The 22,005-nt window shown below is 35.8% G+C and overlaps 1 protein-coding gene across 5 annotated transcripts in view; it reads left to right on the forward strand.

The window, feature by feature from the left end:
- Positions 1-23: 23 nt before the first annotated feature.
- LRRC28 (leucine rich repeat containing 28) overlaps positions 24-22,005 on the forward strand; it is a 55,215-nt gene continuing 33,233 nt past the window's right edge. Inside the window, exons 1-5 of one of the 5 annotated variants that reach the window (XR_003254971.1) lie at positions 24-267; positions 1,993-2,221; positions 6,842-6,882; positions 9,602-9,639; positions 10,387-10,524. Coding sequence is in view for 1 of the 5 variants with exons in the window: in XM_026074641.1 (XP_025930426.1) it covers positions 2,054-2,221; positions 6,842-6,882; positions 9,602-9,639; positions 10,387-10,524 (385 nt within the window). In the remaining 4 variants the exon portion in view is untranslated. Of the gene's footprint in view, positions 268-1,992; positions 2,222-6,841; positions 6,883-9,601; positions 9,640-10,386; positions 10,525-19,925; positions 20,048-22,005 lie in introns of those variants that run through there. The other 4 variants (XM_026074641.1, XM_026074651.1, XM_026074669.1 and 1 more) reach the window with 4 other exon arrangements.

Consider the following 22,005-nt stretch of genomic DNA (forward strand, 5'->3'; position numbering starts at 1 on the left):
CAGGCCGGTCCCTCCGTCGCCCCCTTCCCCTCCGCGGGACAGGCCGTTGCCCCCGCTAGGAAGCAGTCGAAGCTCCCCCGGAGATGGCCTGCAGGTCTGGTGGGCTCCTGAGCCTCCTGGCTGTGTCCTGTTCGTACACCTTCGCTTAGCCTCCGCTCCCGGGTGCGTGCGGCTGTGCGAGCTTGTTCTCGTCTTCTCCATCCTCTGTGGAACAGCTGTTTTCCCCCCTGGATGACCTGCGCCCTCACAGCCCCGTCATCACCGTGTGTATGTGTCGCCATCCTCGCTTTCTCCCTTCATTTAGAGTCTGTGTCTGTCGCTTCTTGGTAGCGTTGTGTCTCATCTCTGGAAGGGGATTATTTAGAGAAAAAATTTGGCTGATGGTGGAAGTGAGTGGGAAGATTTCCTTTGAAGTAAGAGCCAAAACAGAGTAGGTTATGACTGGCCTCTGCATTTGTGGGCTCGCACATTCTGGTCTTTGTATCTGTGTGCCATGCCTAACTGTCGTCTGGTTGGTATATGGAGTCACAGCTGTATGAGAATAGTCCACATGTGCAGCACGTCTAAATAGCTTACCTGGACAAGTAGGAACGCTGTTGGATATTTATGTATGTGTTTCATGACTTCTTAGCTTTTAATTAAAAAAATCAAAGCTAAAAGCCATGCTTTCAAAGGGAAAAAGTTAGGAGTATGGGGCAGAATCCAGACACGAGCAGTTAATGTGTCCAAAACTGCTTCACTTATTATCAGGGAAAGATGAGCTTTCCTTTATCATTTCTTGTATTGTAGCACTCAAATACTCTCGGACTATGCACTTCAAAATTTTTAATGCTTTTTCTTAAATTATTTTAATGATGATCACAGATGTGGAATTGAGAATTGTGAAGTCTTAATTTTCTTTATCTATTTATAAGACAGGAGAGCTTTAGTGTGTTGCAAGTGCAAAGGGTAGCTGTGTCTATCACCTATCTCCTAAAGGTATCTAACGGAGGCGACTATTATAGTGATAGTTCTTCTCATATGAATACAGTTTAACCAGGCTGGACTGACACTGTCTAATTTTGTATAGGAGTCTCAACGTGGTAATCTTTTGCTTACAGAACTGATCTTAACATAGCTTGGATGGGGGGTAACTGGTGACTAGAAGAGGTGTGCACAATGCTACCTCGAACTTGTAATTAGGAGTGCTATAAGAAAATAAATGCTGTATTCCTGCAGAAGGGCRTAGATTGTTGGTAAAAGCTGCTTATCTGGAAATCATAGAGAATTACTGAAACTGATAAGGTAGTTTGATTTACGTGCACAGTACAGTTCTGGGTAAGGAGTTTAATTCACGGAAACTACCGTATAATCAGATAGGTTTTTTGTTGATAGCTGAGTGTCTTCACTTCCAGTATCTGTTATGATTAAAAATCTCTCCTTCAATAAAGGAACGAGCTAAAATAGCTTCCAACTGAAATATTTCCCTGTAGTTTTACATGGGAAAGTGTACCGAAATTTCATAGCATTTTTGTCATTCAGGCAGAAAAGCTACATGAAGGTATTTTAATCAGCTAAAGATAGGAGGTCCTGTGATAAATTTGTGCTTTTCTTTTTTTATGATCCCTTAGTAAGTGGTTTCTTCTTTTAGCTCACTTCACAGAGTAGATATAGAGCATCAGATAATGATTAGTAGAGAAAATTTTTTGGTGGTATCAACTTTGACTATATTATCTGAAAGGTTCATGGAGAATGGAAAAAAAAAGAGCATTATGTATACCTTAATGTCTTGTTATTGCCTGTTTGAAAACACACTAAAATTTTATCCAGGAAAACAGTCAAAGACTCGCTTTAGCTAAAGCAAGTGTGGAAGTTTTGCGTCCTTCATTTATATATTAAAAGGAACAACTGTGTTTAGACAGATTATCCAATAATATGTTATAACTAACTCCACAAAAGGCATCATTGCATAAACCTTGATACATTTTTTTTTCCCCTCTTCTTATCTCCTAGAAATGGGTCTGCTTTCAGAAGATGCAGTGCACTAGATGTGGTGCTTGGAACAGAATTAGTCATGGCATCAGAACTATGTAAAACAATCTCTGAGGCAAAGCTGGAAAGGCATAAGAACTTGTTCTTAAATTACCGAAATCTGCATCACTTTCCTTTGGAGTTACTGAAAGATGAGGGGCTGCAGTACTTGGAGAGACTTTATATGAAAAGAAATTCCCTGACCACATTGGTACGACAACCTCTTTATTGTAATGTTTACTGTCTGTATGTTTAGGAATTCTGATTTTGGAACAGAAAAACCAAGAGAATTTTTTTTAAAGAATTAGCGTTATAGTAAATCTGATCCTGAATGGTGTCATCCATTGTGAAATTTAAGTATCATGTTATTAGTATCAGGAATCAGGTTGTATTATGTTCAGAGCTGCATAGGTAATGTGGAGTATAATAAATGAAAGTCTATGCCCTGTTTTATGGTTACCCTTTTGAAGCTCTGCGAAGATCTGGTTTTTTTCGCTGTTACAAGTTTTGCTCACAATCTCAGTGGTCAGGCCTTCCTACTGTTCGGAGATATTGTGTAGTCTAGTCTACATTCCTTCATTAGGCTAAACAATGTTTACCTTGGTGTGTGCCTAATTTTAAAAGTCAATGTCAATCCCATGGACTAATTCAAAGCTGGCTGGTAAGGTGCCTGTGAAAGCTTGTGTCTGGGCTGAGGTGCCATTGATAACCTGAACAAAGCTAATTTCAGGGCTGTCTTTTCCCCCCCCCTTCTCCCCCCCCCTGTTTCCGTGAACTGAAAAATTTTCAAGCTGAATGAATGTGGTGACTTCAGAATTCAGTGTATGGTAGTTTTAATTGTGTAAGGAGCTGCTAAGACTGTGTAGAATCAAAAATTTAGGGCTTTTAATAGGCTCAAGTCTCCAAATGATTCAAAAAATTTTTTTTCTTGGATTCTTCTGCAGTAAGACAGAGAAAATAATAGCCAGGACAAAGGAGCTGGAGGGCCTGACTATTTAAAATTGATCAAAACTATGTATTTCTCAGTCCTTCCTACCAACAAGTCCAGTACTCCAGTTTAAGGAGTAATTTTTAAAGTTTTAACAATAATGCATTAGAATTCCTCAATGAAGGTTTCACTTCATGGAGCAAAAGCTGGAAGGATTCTGAAGATTTTGTGCCTTTTCTTAAATGAGTCACTTAAGTTTGTATGTACTGTAGATAAATTATTTTGGCACACTTTGGCCAAGTCCTGGGCTTAGTGTTTTGATAGGCACTTAGGATTCATGGTTACAAATTAAAAATGACTAAAAATTTACTGAAAAGTGTAGACAGCTCTGCTTCGGCACTTTGTGAAATACAGTGATTATTTAGTGGTGCTAGGCTCATGAAATTTGCACTGCTCAAAAGATGAAACAGTGATATGGAAAGTTTGCATATCACTTTTCTGTATGTCTATGTTAAAGCTTGATTTTTTTTTTTTTTTCTTCTTAAAGCTATTATAGATCAGAAACAAAAAACATTGTCTTACCAGTTAAAATTTAGTTCCATTTTTCTTTTCAATATCTATTAATGCTACCGGCCCATAGATGTGAATAATTACCCTTGGTTACAAATGAGTTCTATGTAGAGGGAGGCAGCTCTGATTCAATACTGCTCAGAATTGTCATTGAGGCATGGGGTAGTGGAACTGAAAGAGTACTTAAATGTAGATAACATCTAGGCAAGATGACTTGCAAACACTTTGAAACAGAGAATTAGTATTCAAAGAGATCTGGATAACTTGGTCATAATATAACTTGGTGGAATCTCATTCAAGTGCATAGCACTATCTCTAGGAACTACACATGTAAAATCGGTATAACTCACTGAGCATCTCTTCTGCAGAATAGGGATGGGAAGGTGTAGTAGACCAAAACAGAGCAAGTCAACAGGGTGTTATAAAGAAGGCAAATATCTTTTTGGGACATAGAGTGGTTCACAATCTCTGTTATAAGCTGAAGGAAGTGATTCTTGGGAACTGTTAAAGCATAAGCTGGAGTAAGGTTTGCAGTCTGGGGTTCCAATTTGCTCATGTTTTTCATAAGTATGAAAGAAACTAGAAATCAGCAACAAAAATGATTTTTRGAGAACATGTGGTATGAGAAAAGGTTGAGAGATTTACGTTAATTTCTCTTGCAAAAGAGAAGATGGAGAGAGGAAAAAATGGAAGAGGAGGGAGAGGAACACAGAGGGGAACATCAGTATGTTTAAAAAGCAAACATTTTTGTAAAGAAATTGTGTGGGGTTTTTTTGGTTTTTTGTTTTTTTTATGTCCACTGCTAGTAGGACAAGTAGTCCTCTCAGTTTCAGTAAAGAAATGGTTAGATACATGGAGAAAAAAACTCAGCTGAGAACACTTGAGAACTGTAATAGATTATTGAGGAAAACTGTGTATTCCTTTCACTGGAGGCTTTTGAATGAGAAAGTGTACAGATGTCTTTGAGGGGTGATCCTGCATCAGAGGGTGATATAGAGGATGTAGTTTTAATGTCTCTTTCAGCCTTGTGCTGCTTTGATTCCACACATCATGATGAGCATTAGCTCATCAATAAATCCTTCAAATGGTATATAGATTATTAACAATCATTATCAAAACTAAATCTGAACCATATTTCTTTATTTAAAAGTAAGGTGGTACTTTCTTCTCTGTCCCACCAGGTCTTCCTTTCTGAGTTTTGAGAAATAGTGACTGAATCAGTTTTTGCTCCTCTTTGCTCTTCTAAAATTATTTCAATCCTTGATGGATGACTCTTATGAAAATGTCTGGCCATAGGTACGCTGTCAGCCTTTATGTATACCCTACCTAAGAATAAATTTTAGTTTTATCCTCAATTACAAGATGGAAATGATAGAGAAATATGAGATAATGAATGGATCAGGGAGCTATATAACCCACCTGTAGCCCAGTATCAAGTCTTCCACTCTCTCCTCATTTAATGTTTGACTGATAGCATTAGCTTTCCAGTAATCCCATTTCCCCATCTAAAAAAAGGAAATAAGTTTGCCTCGATGGCAGTGTCAGAACTATGATCTAGCCATATCAAAGAACGATTGTTTATAACTTAAATAACTCGGAATATGCATTGCTGTCCAACTGAGACAGATCAGCATGGTTCACTTTGTGAAAAATGCCATGTGGGTGTGAGCAGGAGGGAAGCTTCTTTAAACTGACAGAAGTGATGATTCATTTATTATCGTTATTTGTAGTCCTGTCACCAAAAGAGATGGGAGTTTGTATGTTACTGACTTCTACTTTTCAATAGATGGATAGCGTATTGTTTTTTTGATCCTAATTTCGTTGTAGGATGTTGTATTAAACAAATTCATCTCAAATCCATCATTCTTACGGTACTTAGAGAGATAAGCAGATTTTTCTATTATGGACTTCTTAATTGTACACTTATTCTCTGTCTCCTGAGTTTAGCTCTCTTACAGTATGAAACAGTCAAAACAATAAGAGTACAATGTTCGTGTGTAATGTGGAAATAGTTTGTGGGYGTTTCAGATTAGCATCTTTATTCTAATGAAGGGTTGGGACAAGAGTGAGAATTTTTTTTCACATTCCCTCTTTGCTTTTAAGTTAAAAAACTGAATTTGCTGTGCTCAAGCTAGTTGCAGACTCTGTATATTTTCCCAGCTTAAGCTTTTTCCTTTGACCAAATAAAATTCTGTGCTGTTGAGAGAAGATAATTGTACTGTAACAAACCTTCCAGTAGGTGGCAACAACTGCTTAGGTATAGCCTGTTTCTTAAGTCTTGTCAACTGGTTCATTTGTTAGGGAGTCATCATTTGCTGCTCCCTAGTTAAAAACAAAGTAATTTTTGTACTCAGATCTAGGATGTGGCATTTTTGTTGCATATAAATAATGCGACATTACTTTCTCAGGCTAGCGTGTTTCTTCACAATAAATTTATAACCACAAAGTTAATTATTCTGGGTGAGAACGTACCTTAACTGATAGTAGAAATTGCTAAATTTTTTATGGAAAATTGACCATGTTATTGATCTGCTTTTAAATTTTTTTTGTGTCTACTTATATGTATATTGTAAACAGTTAAAAAAATGGACTTTTTCAATAAAACCGTATCTATGTGTAAAGTAGATTTCTTAAGCAATGAAACCGTCTTAACCTTGAATAACTTCCAGTATGATTACCAACATGACATTTGGAACTCCTTAAGCCAGTTTTGTGGTGTTTGTTCATGGTTATAAATGCCAGCCAGGGATCAGTTAGGAGACAGAAAATGATGTGCATTTTAATATGTAAATAAGGAAATCTAGTTTCATGGATTCAGTGCTTCTGGTTTGGTGGTAACTGACTAAGCTACACAAACATTCTAGGTCATTTCCCAATTTACCAGCAATACAAAATAAAACAAGTTATATAGTTAGACATCTTGTATAGTTCCTGTTCCACTTTAAATCTCACAGCAGCTTCTTAGCAGTCTCTCTGCTTTCACTAACTCAATTATTTTAATATATTTTTCAAAAGTAAGGTTCTGGTATTCCATCTTTTCAGCCTCAAAAGACTGACTACCATTTGCTTGAGGACACATTAATGTCGTTTCTAGGCTGTAGTTCAGTTTCAGTAATGAATTGCTCACCCTTGATATATCCCAGATTGTGCTGATGGAGAATGTGTGGGGATTTGGAAATGGGGCAATTGTATACAGGTTCCTTGTTGCATTTTTTTTTTTTTTGTGCCTAGCTGCTAATATGTTTTAGTATGGTTATTAAAATGAGTTGGGTACACAATATGTGTGTGTCTGGTTTTTGTTTTAAACCTAAAAAATCTCTAACTCTTTTTCAGCCAGAAAACCTTGCACAGAAGCTTCCAAACCTCGTGGAATTGTGAGTTTGTGTAGGAGTTCTAATGTATTTTTATTATGCTGATACATCTTATCTTAAAATAATTTTAGAATGTACTGCTTGCACATAACATACCTCTTAAGAGTGAAGGGTTTTCTTGGAGGGTAAGAAAGGGTTATTCTTGTTGGGTTTTTTTGTGTGTGTGKTTTTTTTTCTTTTTTTCTTTTTAAAGGATGTACTTCCAGGTGTATTCAGTCCCATGTTAATATTTTTTAATATTATTTCTTGTTTATTGTATGACAAGAACTGTTTTACAAGTGCCTACGCTACTAAGGAAAAAGAACTTCCCCCAAAAGTCCTGTGTATGCTGTTGTCACACTGATCACCCTGACCTGTTGTCATGGGAACCTCCAAACAGTATGGTCAGATGGACGCAGCAGAGCCAGAGTAACAGGTTACTGCCTCCAGCCCATCCCTATTTCCACCCCGGCTACTAGTAGTATGACTTCAGTCCTGCTGATTGTAATAGTAATTTTTTGGAACCAAGTCAGAGATTGTCAAATAGGAGCAGGCATGAGCAAGTAGGGGTAGTAACCATTTAATGATGTTTGCTGTAGGCAAAATAGTTTATCCAATCTTGCCCAAAGAATGGAGTCACATGAATTGTATTGTTCTGGCAATTAATTTTGAGTTGTAAGCTCGTGAGTCAGTGGTTTCCTCCTTCCCCTTTTCTTTTGTAAGGCTCTGATTTGCCTGTACAGTACGATTGGGGTTTTTTGTTTTTGTTTTTTTTAAAGGACATCCTCTTTTTCCCTTAYGATTCATTTGACTCCCTTTTAGTTGAATAACTAGTGGACCATTCATTTGCTTATATAATAGAATATTCCAAACAGGAGGTATATATCTGAGTATCGTAATACATTCAGCTCTCTGATCTTGTCATCTTAATTTGGCCCTTGAAACTGCACCTTTCTGGTACGCGCGACCACAAGATAATTGTTTTGTAGGTCACTGCAGTCTCCAGCTTGCTTGAGAGACAGTCTTGTCTCATCATGCCTGAATCTTGAGAATCTGTGTATGCTCTGAAGCAGTAAAATRTTCTCATACTTGATATAGTTAGTATTTAATGATTTGCCATGGGGCATCAGGAAATACAATATTATCTGATGGTACCTTTAGGAAAACCTGCCTAAAATTACAGGTTCTTAAAATAATCTCTTCCAAACACTGTACTGTAGGAGTCAGTAGACCTAATTATTAGGGATTCAACAAGCTTAGTTGTACCACCGTTACCCTGTACATTCTAGTGGTCTAGAGAGAATTGCGCTTGTCCTGTGATTCAGATAGTTCTAATAGTACAAGTCAATTTTTGATTGGAGAATAAGAGCTATTTTCTTGACAGAGAAGTGAAGAGAGACTACAAAATAAAGATTTCATTTTAAAGAGCACTTTGTTACAGTATTTCTAAACTTTGAAAGACAAACTTAATTTCTGAGAAAATGAAAATCAGTTGCATCCCTTAGCAATTTCGCCATATACTTTTAAATGCTTCACTGTGGTCTGTATTTCTTTGTATATTGTGTCCCTCACGCAGGGACTCTTATGTATAAATCCTCATAATATGCTTTTTTTTAGACTGCTTCTGTCTGTGAAGTAGTTCACAACAATTTTCATTAGCTGCAGCTGAAAAGAATAGGAGAACTTTCATCCTGAGGTTATATATAAGGAGTTCTRCAAACATATCAGCTATCCTTGTGTTTGCTACATTTTTAATAATGCTTTGATTTTTTTCTGCAATTTTTAAAGAAAAAAGAGAGCTCATGTTTCAAGTAGTTGCAATGTTCATGTGTTTTTTTTTTCCTTGTTTTGCCTCTGTCTCCCCAAAAAGGCTTCTGCTTTTGGAAATGCTGTTTGAATTGAATGGAAAAAAAATGGGCTGTGCAAATCATTTCTGTGTGTACTTAAACAAGTGGGCATTTAGTACACAGTATTCCTTTACAAATAGATATCAATATTTGAAAATTTGGTTACTATCATTTGCTACAGGGGCCTTTCATTTATTTGCAACAATATCTATTTCAAGTCGTCAAAACTAGAAAAGTGTGAAATCTTTTTTCTGTTAATGGTAGTGCTGGATGTGCTCCACTAGAGGGTGCTGAATATTCTTAGTGAGAGGTCAGGTCCCCATCAGTACTTCCTAATGATTATGTACATGACTGGATTTTCCTTTTCAAAAATGTGCTCTAGCTTTGAAAAACCCAGTTATGGTGAGTAGATCGTGTGTTTGTCTCTGCAGTCAGTTAAGGCATGAGAATGTTTTATGTTCAGGGAAAGGTGTTCATAATTGACTTAACTTGTAAGGATTTGGGGGTTTTTGTTACCGTGCATTTAGTGTGAAATAACCTGTGATTAAAATATGGTTCATTTTGGTTATTCTGTCTGCTTTATTCTTTTACCTTCTTGTTTTCTTCTTATGATTCTCAAAACTCAAGCCCATTGTTGTTGTAACTGTGAATGTTTTGTTTCAAATAATTGTATATCATTCTTTTATGATAATCATTTAATAGGCTAAGTGAAACTTAAGTGCCTTTCTGTTGCCAGTTTTGTACAGTTTCCATAGCTTTTGTGGTCGTAGAGAGGAATGGCTTTGAGGGTGCTCTTTTCTTTCAATCTGAAATTGGATATTTTTGCAAACTGATTATGTAGCAGAAGTCCTTGAGGGTAACAGGTGGTATCCTCTGCTCTTTTCTCCTCCCCCTAGGTACCTTCATTCAAATAACATAGTTGTTGTACCTGAAGGTAAGTAACCTACCAGCTCACAATAAGTGGCAGGAATCATAAAATATTCATTTTTCTTCTTTGAAGAGGCATATTTTTCCTTTGTTTTCCCATAAAACATTAAAGATTTTCATACAAAATATACCCGTGTAGCTCTTAGTCAATAATATCCTTGTTTATGTTATGTTAAATTCTTTTAATGAATTCTCAAATGCACCTAAATGCTCTTTGCTTCAGTTCTAATTGCAGAAAGTGAAAAGGCTAAATGGCACTCATCTACAGAACCAAAACTCCAGTGTCTTCTGCTCTGAGACAGTTACCACATAGAATACTCTACTGCTTTTGTTCATGAAACATTTGAAACCTGAAGTATCAAGAACTTGTACTAGCTTTTTTCCTTGCACTAATTGTAGAGTTATGTGTCCAATGTCAGAAGAGCACTTTAAACTCTTTCTGAATATATAATTTGGATAGACTCATAGCGGAATTGAAAAAGCAATTTCAGGACAGAATTGTCTGAGGAAAATATAGAAATGGGAGTATCCTGTATATGACTTCTTTTTTTTTTTTCCTCCCCATCTCATTGCCAGCAGCACTGTTTGTTAGATAGATAAACTCTGACATTCAGTTATGGGACCGACTTTAATGCGTCACAATCTGCTCAGATATAGGTGTTAGGTACTGTGGCTTTTTATCCTCTCCTAGTCCTATTAAGATTTTAACGTTACTCTTGGGTCACATTCATGTTTTAATCTGTTCTCTCACAAGCCATTGGCTCCCTCGTTAAACTGCAGTTTCTGGACCTAAGTGATAATGCCCTCGAAATTGTGTGCCCGGAGATTGGCCGCCTGAGATCTTTACGTCATCTTCGCTTGGCTAACAACCAGCTGAAATATTTACCTGCAGGTAAGTACAAATGTGTGAGGTGTTGGAGCAACAACAACATTCCATTTAAACTGAATTTGCACATTGATCTGCTCTAGATTTTTTCCTGTCTTACAGTTGAAGCATGGTACAGTTTGTCTTTAAAGACCAATCAGGGATTGCCATTATACTGTCTTGTGCTAAATATACTCTATGCTTAAAAAATAGTAAGCCATGCTGTATGGACTTGAGGTAAAGAAAAGTCCTGAAAAATGCTTCTAAAGAAAAAAGTGTGTCTATTTAGCAGTCTTAGCCATCGTATCAAGAAAATGTTGAACAACTTTAAGAAAACACAAAATGCTAATGACAAACATCGTTTTAAGATGATGTTTGTTCTAATTTTACAAAATATAGAGGATTCCAGTCTTCCCTCTCTGTCTTTTAGCCACATAACCCCTTATTTGTATTTCCTAAAAAGACACGTATCCAGTAGGTTTGCCTCTGGCAATTCTACCTCACTGTGACATCAGATAACAAATGTTGGTCTTGCTAGTTTATAATAAAAAAGCAAAATTTATTCAAAGTAAATGGGACACAAAGTCAGAAAAAGTTGGCCGTAGGCAGATTTTCTTTTTTTCTTTTTTTTTTTTTTTTTTTCTTCCAAATACTTGGATAAGCAGAAGTAACTGATTCCCCTTCTTTCATCTCCTAGCCATCCTTCCAGATGAGGAGATGATGATGATGATTTTTTGTTGTTTAAATCTTGCTCTGGGTATTTGTGTTTTCTGATCTGTACAGATGATAAAATGAAGGTCAGCAATTCAAAAAAACTGGACTAACTTAATCTAGCAGGATTAGCTTTTGGCTTTAATTTTTAAATAAATTTTCAATGTGACCTTCATCTGTTTATAAGTTCACATCGTGTATTTTTAAGAAATATACTGCAATTGCTCCTTGAAGTTTTGGATGCAGAAATCGAGCTGTCCTTTCCTTGTACTTTTCTGGGCATAATAAGCTTTGTAGAACAATTCAAAGAATGATTATGATTCAAAAGAAGAAATTTTTTATGACTATGTAAATCCTCTGGAATGAAATTAGATAAACCTGTTAAACATTATGACCCAAGGCCAGTAAAATTTCCATCAATTTTCAGATGTCCTACATTCAAAAGAATGGAGTGACTTGAGTGTGCTTTATGTTCCTCAAAGATAATTTACCTTATGGTACTGTACCATGAAAGAAAGATTTGTTCAAAGAAAAAGTGACACATTTTTTGCAAAACTTCACACATTAACTTAAAAAGGTTCCAAAAAAGACTACTTTCAAAAGGATAATTTGCATTACTGAAGAGTTGATCGTGAGTCTACCATGTTTGATTAGGAACTGGTATTAGCTGCACAGGCAAGCTGCATTTATCTTCTCCTGAAGAAAACTTGGTACTAAGCATCATGCATAAGTGCATTTAGAGTTTTGTGTGCCTGAAAATTTAATGTGTTTGGAAGCAATTCTACTGTTGCCTACTTTTAAATCGAAGAGTCCAGTGGTGTCCAATCTGTGTGCGTTGCTGGTAGTGTACCATCAGTTTATATATAATAGCCATTATTGCTATCATTACTAATCCTATCTGTTCACATGCTGTCACTATCAGCATGACTGGGCATCATGTAGCTTGTGTGTTATCAGTCTGAGCAAGATTAATCTTTCATTTACGCTAGAGAGTTTGCTCAGCTAAACTATTGCACTGTGTGTTTCCTAAACTTAAGGCTTCCTGATGGGGGCTTCCAAGGATATTTTCATAGTTTTTTTCTTTGTAAAATTGTGGAAATTTTAAAAATCTCTTTATAACAAAACATTCAGGTATAAAAATATATCTCATCAATTGAAAAAAAATAGGAAAAATATTAAGCTTTGATATCTTGTTGGAAATATTTTTATCCTCAATTACACTGGTAGTATGAATCTTCATAATAAGGTGTTAAATAACATTCTGTCAGGAAAACTAGCAAAGTTAATAAAGTAAAGCAGACTGAGATGTAATTACACTGCAGTACGTTATTTTACTATGTGTCATTGTTAGCTTCTTCCCTTAGGGTGGATACTGCATCGCAGTGCCTTGTTAGGGAAAGACAACTCTTCATTCCTCTTAGTAATTCATAAAATGTTAAGTAACCATTTAAGGTATAACTTAGCTTCTGCAAATATAGCTCGTGTGGAATTAAAAACCTCCATGTAATAGCTTTAGGTATAGGTGATGGTCACTTATGAAAGTAACTTTTCAAAAATCATTACTGTCATTTTACCCCAGACTCAGTCCTACACAGATAACACAAATGGGCAGTGAGCTGTAAATCGCAGTAGAGGATCCAGTTAAGAAAAGCTGATCATTATTCACCTTATCTAACCAGATAGGTCAACCTGCAGCATAATGATGTCATCGATAAAACGCGTATTTCAGTGCTGTTGACCCAGCACTCCCTTCCCTGTACCAGTTGTTCCGAGTCCCCCCAGTTTCCATTGAAACTCSGTGGAGGTCTAGGAGGGTAATACCCTCTTCTTAGTATTCTTAGTGAACCGATACAAAATCTCGTTGTGAAAACTGCAGAACAGTTGGATGGTAAAAATTCTTGGGTGTTCAGATGCTTAATGGCGTTTTTCCATTGCACTACATACTTTGAGAATGATTCTTTGTTGTACCTGCTCTTAATTAATTGTGATTGATGCAGAACTGAAATAAGCAATGCAAATAGCAGCATATGTTGATTCATTAACCATTTTTAATGTTTTGTTCCACAATTGTGCTTTTAACATTCGATATTAGTATTTAAGATTTGCCTTACAGAAACCTAACATAACTATTTTAAAACAATTGAAATAATATGCTTAATAAAGCATTTTAAAATTTATATCTTAAATCTGATTGTAGACATTCTTCAGTCTCTAATAAAGGTTGAGCCTATGCTATGGTTTTCCTTTAATGTCTCAGGCACTAAGATTTTAGCCTCTGCCTATGTCCCTTTTTTCATAAAACTTGTGAGAATTTAATAACTTGATCTCTATGCTTTTCTCAGGTTTGGTCATGATTGTCCAACTTGTATGAAAAGTTAGTTTGGGAGAGGAGATGGGGGAGAACAATGAGAATACATGCAGACAGCATGAATGCATAAGCCTTAGTTTCCTGAAGAAATCAGGAGGTGAGGCATGAAAATTGTGTTCCCTGGAGATTAGAAAGCACTTGCTATGCTGTGGCACTGCTGTAGTAGTGTAAATAATAATCCTACCTTTGTGCTTAGCAAACACTACCAAATCAGTGTCACCCATTGATAAGATCATGTACTTTGGCCTCAAGGCACCTTGTTTAATTGCACACTACCACTGAAACAATGATTTCCTTTACACATCTATAAAATGTTGTGAGAGATGTTGAAAGATGACTAAACTAAACCTATTGAGAACCAATAGGAAAAAGTTGTTCAGAATAAGCATGTGGAAACTGAGACATAATATAAAATGGCTGGAAGAAAATACTTTGTGAAATTCTCTTGAAGGCCTGTTTTGAATGTATTTTGGGTAAGGTTAGTAAGACTTCTGCCTAATGGAAAGTTATCAGTGTCTAGATTCTGTTGCAGTCAAAATCATTAACTGAAACTCTATGAGAGAACTCTTTCCAAGAGTTGTGGATGAGTGAAAAGAAACAATGTTGTATGGGGTTTAATATTTGTAAAGTTCTCTTGAGCTCTTTTTCATTAAAACACACAGCATTTTTTTTCAATTTGTACGTCGTAAATCTTGTAGCTTCTGTATTTAACGATTTATTGGTTCTTTTGTTTGGCACTGGTACATGGAATTCTTGAACATCAAGTAAACTTTCTCTGAAGCTTTCTACCGTTTAACTGTACCACTTAATTCTCTAAATTCTTGAGGGCCATTGGGAAATGTGTAATGCCAGATATCTTTTTTTTGAAAAATCTTGCAGTTGCAGCAGTAGGGAAGGATGGTTATTATTTCATATCATTACAGTAGTTCATGTAGAAGCCTGATTTACAGAGCTGATGTTACATTTTTGTAATAGATTAATTTTATTTTTATAGAGATTTCTCTTAAGTCAGAATGTTGATATCTCACATTTTAATTGAGAATTGTCTTAGAGTTAGTCCTGTTTGAATGTCTTGCCACAAGTAAATTTTCTGAATCTTCTAACTTATAAATGACTAATTAGAAAGAAAGTTCCTCTTGGTTTCTGATATTTATAATGTATGTGATATTTCAACTCCTTTCACACTTAAGATAAATTATATTTATTTTCTCTTTTTATATGAAAAGTATTGCAAAAGAATTCCAATGAAATGTACTGGAAAGGTGATTCTTCAGGAGTCCCAAAGCCAAGGTTCTCTCTCAGTTTTGCTGTGTTACCATTTAGATTTGATTTGACTTTATTCTCAAAAACTTTTGATATGAACTGGTGGTTCTTCAGGGTTTACATCTCGGTCTTGAAATTGGTGGATGCTCATTTGGACAACTTAAAAGGAGAGTGGGTTATACTCAAAGTTGGATTTAAGCTTTCTGTTTGACAAGGATTAGACTTTTTATTGCATGTTACTTGATATAAATACTTCTCCTTAGAATGGCAAGTTGAAGCATCTTGTTCTAAGATTTAATTAAAAATGAGGTTGTGTTTACTCAGCACATGTTGGAGTTAATTATAGATTTACTAAAATGAAAAGCTTAATGTTTTGCCAAGTTAAGAGCGAAAGCTAAGTAATTAAACAAAGAATAGGGTATGGTTTATAATCCCAGCCCATCTTTTGGCAAAGTTCCCATTAAGAAGAGGGGAAAAAAAAATACATCAGCAGTTGTCTTTCTATGGGCTAGACCAAGTTTCCCTTTGTGTGTGTTGTCAGGGAAATTGAAAAGCTGAGAGCTGAGTGCATTGATCGGGGAGAAAATGTATGAGTAGAAGTTTGGTATTATTTGACTACCTGTATGATGCTATTTCTTTGACCTGTAAGCTGAAATTGCAGGTGACTGGAGAGTACCAGCAGCTGCTGTGGCTGAAGAGAGGTGCAGATCTCTTTGCAGTTGTCGAGTGCAGGTTTAGCAAATGCCCTTTCTTCCCCATATCGGGAAACGTGTGACTTCCATTGCAAATTGACGTTCTGTGTTGTCTCTTGAGACTTCTGCATATTGCAGCCACTTATTGCCATTTTGCTTCATTTAAGTTGAAACCAAAGGAAAATTTATTCATCTGCCTTTGGCATTTTTAAAATGCATACTGCCATAATGTTTAGGGGAGGCTGATAGCATGGTGGGTTCCGAGGTTARCTCTTCATTTTGTTTCTGTTCAAATCCCTTTCCTTTTTAGGGCAAATTGTTTTAAAAATAACGTCAGTTTAAGCCTTATTAAAATACATCTGTAGACTTATAAAACTTCATCTTCAAAGCATTTGACAAAGATCCTGTGATGCTGATAAGGGAGTGTTATCCTCATTTTACAGATGGAAAAAAGTGTTTTTAACAGAAGTGGTTTGCTCCAGGCCACAGCAGGAGTCAGTGTTAGCCAGAAATAGAACTTGGGTGTTCCCATTCCATTTGTTAAGACCACACCTTTTTGAAGTTGTTCATGTTTAATATTAGGGAGAACTGAGTCTTTCTACCTGTTAGGAGGAAATTAATAATTATCTCTCTATAATTAATAATCCTCCCAGTTAATAGGAAATTAATGGCAGTAAGATCAGTGAGTGTTTTTTTTAACTGAAACAGCTAGCATTTCCAGAAGACTGAACGAGTTCATGAAGATGAATTTCAAAAAATACAATTTATATATATATATATAAAATTTATATATATGTTATATAAATATAATATAAAACATATAATTTTCTCTTGCATGGATAACTTTCCTTCTTGTGTGCTACCAGTGAAGTTTCAGTCTTTATTAAAATTATAAATCAAACTATAATTGTTGATCACTGCTTTGTCTATTTATAAAGTAATCCTGGGAATGTTAATTGATTACTGCTAAGGCTGTTTTGCTTAGCAGTTTGCTTTGCTAATTGGGGGCAAGAGAAGCTTTGAGACTTAAACTGCATGTTTATTCTCTCTTTTTTTAAAGTTGCTATAAAGTACAATRTATGTATTTACTATTCATACCAGTATTTCACTGGTAAAGACTTCTTGAATACCTGACTTAGTAATTCTGAATAGAGCTCAATATAAGGTATTTCAGTAAGTCTTAATTAAGAAGTTGCGTTTATATGCCTTTCCCTACCTCCCTTTTCAGTAGATTTCCACTATTCAAGGGTACAACATGCCAGTAATTCTATTCTTATTCTAGACTTTGGCATTAAAATATGCAGTTCTAATTTTTTAAATTTGTTTTCCATGTTTTGATTTAGAACCCCCAAAATGAGGGGAAAATGAATTGGATTATTTTTTTTTTCCCTCCTGTATTTCCCTTTTTTCTTTTTCTTTCCTTTATTACTGTCCCGGATTAGGGTAGGTTTCTTGGATACTTTAATGTAAAGTTCAAAAATTTTTTTACAGTGATTGTGACTTTAAAAGCTAAGGCACAAACTGATGCAGACCCTTTTCTTTTTTCAGAGTTGGCATAACCTTAGTCCACTCAGCTTTCCTAATTTAGTAACATGTATAAAAATATGCACGACGGGACAGGTTTGATACGCCAGGCACCAATCCAGGAGTGTGGTGTTTTTAAGTAAATGGACTTGTGGGGATTTGAGGAAAACATAGATTAGGTTACATGAGCTTTGCATTTTGTAAGTCTGTAACTATTTAAAGGAGCATGGACTCCTAAATAAAAATCTGTTTTAATTATTATCATAATACATTGTTTTTATTGAAGTAGGTTGATGTCTAATTTTTTAAAAAAAACCTTGTTTTTTCTTAGCACAGATCTGTAAAATACATGCTCTGATGAAAAATTCATTGCCAGATTCAGTTTACTATGTAAAATTAAAAGTCAGCTTACTGAGGTTTATGTTAACTCTTTCTAAGCTTATTTTTGACAGTGGTCAGAGAAGCATATTTACAGGATACCAGTTCAAATTTCTTCCTTTGACTGAAAATAGTGTAAGTTTACGTGGTTGTACCATAGATTCAGAAATCTATTACTCTCAAAACTTGGTAAATCCTAGAAATGATTGTCCAGTTGTCTGATATTTACAGCAGCTCTAATGATTGACCATTAATTCAAAACAGTATGTTTAAGGGCAACACTACATTATTTTAACATTTTTTTCATTCACGTGGAAATTGGAGTTTACATTTCTAAAATATTTAAGGCAGTAAAATTACTAGCCTGATGGCTGAGATGCCTGTTTTCTGGGTACTTGAAAATCTCTTACTCTGCTAATAATGCAATGATTTAAATTAATCTAGTATTTTGCAAACATGACTCTTCATGGTCTCTTTGCCTACTGCTTCAACTGGAAGGTATAGATGCTGCTTAGAGAAAAAACTGTAATACTAAGACTATTTTTTAGAAAGTAAATGCTTAGGTTCAATAATGAAAAATTTATTTCTTTACCTAAATTGATCCCACACTTGCCTATTACTGTAATATTTTGCACATCAGGATTACTAAGGCTTCAGTAATTATGTCGTCTTAACCTAGAAATGCAAAAAAAAAAAAGTCTGATAGTATCTTTAAGACATTATTTGGATTTCTAGGAGGAAAACATTTTTACATGTTTTGATCTTGTATAAATTACTATACAGCCCTATTCTGACAGCCTATAAGAATTAAAATTTTACGAGAAAAAATTCCCCTAGGAAATCATAAAAGAGAATCATCTCTGAAGAGTTAGGAACAAAATGGCAGTGTGGATGGTTACTGACTGTCACTGGAGTTTGTGACCTAAATAGAGGTGACCACAGCCCAGGGTAGTATTTTGTACAAGTGGTATTCCTTACAGATCAGCTTTCATGTGTGTCCAAACACAGTGGTAGCTATTCATTTAAGGGATATTGGGAGTATGAGATTTTATAACAAAGTCTGCCTTGCTCACAGATTTGGTTTGGGTTAAATTCTCAGGAGGACAACTAGTACTTTTGAGTGCTTTATATTTATGGGAAGGGAAGTGAAGACAGAATAAAAAAAATTCCTGGAAATTTTCATTAAAACTGATTTTTTTTTTTTTTTTTTCCTGTATCCTCTGACCTGTACTGTGTGTCAGAGTGAGTCATCTGTGTATACAGAGCTGCTCACTATTCTGTATTTTTCTGCTTGCCCCTTTTTATGGTTATTTTCTTTCCATAGTTCTGTGCCACTTCCTGCCTGTTAAGGAATTTTATAAAGCCTCTTTGTTGGTATCATACAACACTTTTTAGTACACCACCATAGGTTCATAAAGTCACTAGATGCTGGTAGCAAAAATAGTAGTACTAAACATACAGTCTGAAAAATTCTAGACCTATATTTTGTTAAGCTTAAGATGTTGTTCTTWTGTTTAGTTCCAACACTTCTTCCAGATAGGCTTGGATTGGGCATACTGGAATTGAATTATTTCCAGTAAAAGTAACAGAAATGATCTTAAGAAGAAGAAGGAAAAAAAAAACCCCAAATATCCCTTTCAACAATGGCCTGTGGTATTCCTCATTATGGTGTTGCTCAGCAAGTTCTCAAAAATGCATGTATTAAATATGTATGTGTTGTGATTCATTAATTGGAAAACTAATAGGAAACAGTTGGAAGGGGCCATCAATGACTTTCATTGTAAAATTTAAATTATGTATTAAAATATTGCTTTGTATGTGAGGCTTATTGGACTAGCAAATTCTATCCTAAAATTTGCTGTTCTATTTGAGCTCAATCACTGAAAAAGTATTTGGAAACTAAGCTATTTTAATGAACCCTTTTTTTTTTTCCCTAAAAAGATGTGTGATATGGCTCAGTGCATCTCATTTTCAAGTACCTCCAGTTTTATAAAACATAGATGTTAAAACAGCTGTGGTGGTCTCTACATGTCTGGAAAAGTCATCAGGGACAAACTGAAACTAGAGTGTGGTTTCATGTCAATAACGTGAAGGCTAAAATGCTGCTAAGGCAAAAACCTAGAGATCAAAGAATTATCAAGTGTTTGGGTTTTCTAATACTACTTTTACAATATTTAAAAGGCATGCAAGTCCCTTCATTAATCCTACTGATTTCAAATCTTTTTTTTTCCTTCTTTGTTACGTATCTTAGCAAGGTAATAAAGATTTTGGATCAATCGCTATTTTCTTAGCTCCCTAGTTTGCTTATAGTGATACTTTAAATTTGGGAAAATGTCTCTACCTTTTTGAGTTTTTACTGTATTTAAAATTTGAACAGTATGCTCATGTAATTACTGAGTTCCTAAATAGACGTGTCTGAGAGTAGGGTGCAGTATATCAGCATTTTTAAGCCCATGTCAATTTAATGCAGATTCTTCATATGATCTTGGCAGGTGAAGGTTGACCTGTAAAAGTTCCCTTTTTATCTGGTGACTCTTACTAGCCACACAATCTTCAGTGAAAGTTATGATGGCGTCACATATCTGGAAAGAGAGATCTGTCAAAATGATACCATGTGAGTTCTAAACATTAAAATAATTTTTACTGCATTGTACTCCTGGCAGAATGCATTTTTAACAGGTAAGAATTTGTCAGTGCAAAACTGCCTGTGACCTACTGTTGCCTGATTTGTAATTTTCAATGATGATTTCTTGTGGAGCATCAAAATCCCGAATTCCTATGTTTTTAGTGCTTTGAAACTAACTGGTTTCTGAGAAGTGTCAACTTGTTGACATTTGTTCCATACTATTCCACAAGAGACCCTTGTGAAAGATTTTGTGCATCAAACTAATTGAAACTGGCCCCACCAGCCCCATACTTTTCTACTTTTTCTTTCCCTCTCTGAGAAGAAGCAGTAAGAAACCTGGTGAGGTGTAGGTGAAATTGGGAGGGAGGAGAGAAGAGCCAACCTAATTATTAGCAGTGGTGTTCTCAAGCCTGTTGTGCTTCTGGCTTTACAGTACTCCACTTGTGAAAATCAAAATCTTTGCAGGAACACGTATGTTTTCTAAGCCCTGGGCCATGGGCTTTCCCCCTGGTAGCTGTCCCCCTCAGGGTTTTTAGGTAGGAGATAAGGGAATTGTGCCAAGATGAAGCAGTTTGAGTGCTTCTTCTAATGTTGAGGTACTTGGAGCATTTCTGCATTCCAGAGTATGGGAGCAGATTTAATAGTTCTCCTTGTTACAAATTTTGTTCTAAACTGAATATTTTAATCTGACACCTTCGTAACTTCTGGATGCCCAAAAATCCACCTGCTAGGTTCATCTTTTCTTCAAATTGGCTCCAGTGCCCTGTCTTTTTTTGGTTTCCTGGTTAGGTGGCAATGGTTCTTCTCCTGTCGTAACATTCTGCCCGACTCTTTGTGAACTTTCCAAGGTTGACTTGAAAAATGTCAGCTCTTCACCATAACACAAACTTTATAAAATACACACACTTGAGTGTGAAGTCTTGTTTCAGGAAGGTGGTTGTCCTGCAGAATTTCTGATCTGGTAAAGCTTAAATTAATTAGACTATTCTGCAGCTCTGAATGAGCTAGTAACTGGTTTCTCTATTAAGAGATTTGGAACTGCCTCTTGAATCCTGGCTCATGCTTCTGTTCTGCAGTCCTTGATCCCTTAAGTCACTATAAGCCTTGTTTCTCCAGGGTTTTCCTCTGGGGGGGGCTGGGCAGGAATTTTGAAGATGTTAAGAGTCCTTTAAGGAATCATGACAAACATTGATCTGGAGCTGAAAAGTTTATGGAGATGTCAGAGGTCTTAGAAATAGCTGTAGAAGCATGATGGAGTTATGTTGTATGTGCTTATGCATTTTATAGATAAGTCTTCAATACCACTGATTGCAAAGCATTTCATTAAACATAAAATTGCTTAGTATTTTTCTAGTAAGCTCAGTTTGAGATTTCTCAGTAAACTGTTAAAATAAATGAAACTAATATGGATGTGAATATAAAATGAAATATTTTTTTTCATCCATATCTGACTCACATGTCTGAGGAACCTCCAAACTTAGCTTACAAAATGTCTGCCAGTCACCCACAGCATGTGCAAGATATCAAATGGAAAGGAATTTAAATTGAAATATTTAACTCAATACCAGAGTGAGAAGGGGTCTTTGGACCGTAATGAAATTGATAATAGGGCAGTGTGAAAATGCAACTACGACATACAAATAGTTCATACATTAATGCACAGTGTAGCCATTCAAATGAATGACTTTAACAGCTGTCAGGAGAAATGACAACACGATTTTTCTAGGATATATGAAAACAGAACCCTGATGGAATTAATCTGCCCTGCTCTACTCCTCTCTCCTGCTGTCGCTGCAGCTGCCACTTAGGGCTACTGCAGGTCTCTTGACCTTTGATTATGCTCCCAATGACATGCTGAGCTGGAGGCCGCAAGACAAAAGTGGGAAGTTTATGTAGCAATATATAACTTTAAAGAACATTAAATTGTCATTGCTGCTTTGATCAGT

This window comes from Apteryx rowi, unplaced genomic scaffold, assembly GCF_003343035.1.
Source record: "Apteryx rowi isolate R43461 unplaced genomic scaffold, aptRow1 scaffold_11, whole genome shotgun sequence".
Lineage (NCBI taxonomy): Eukaryota > Metazoa > Chordata > Aves > Apterygiformes > Apterygidae > Apteryx > Apteryx rowi.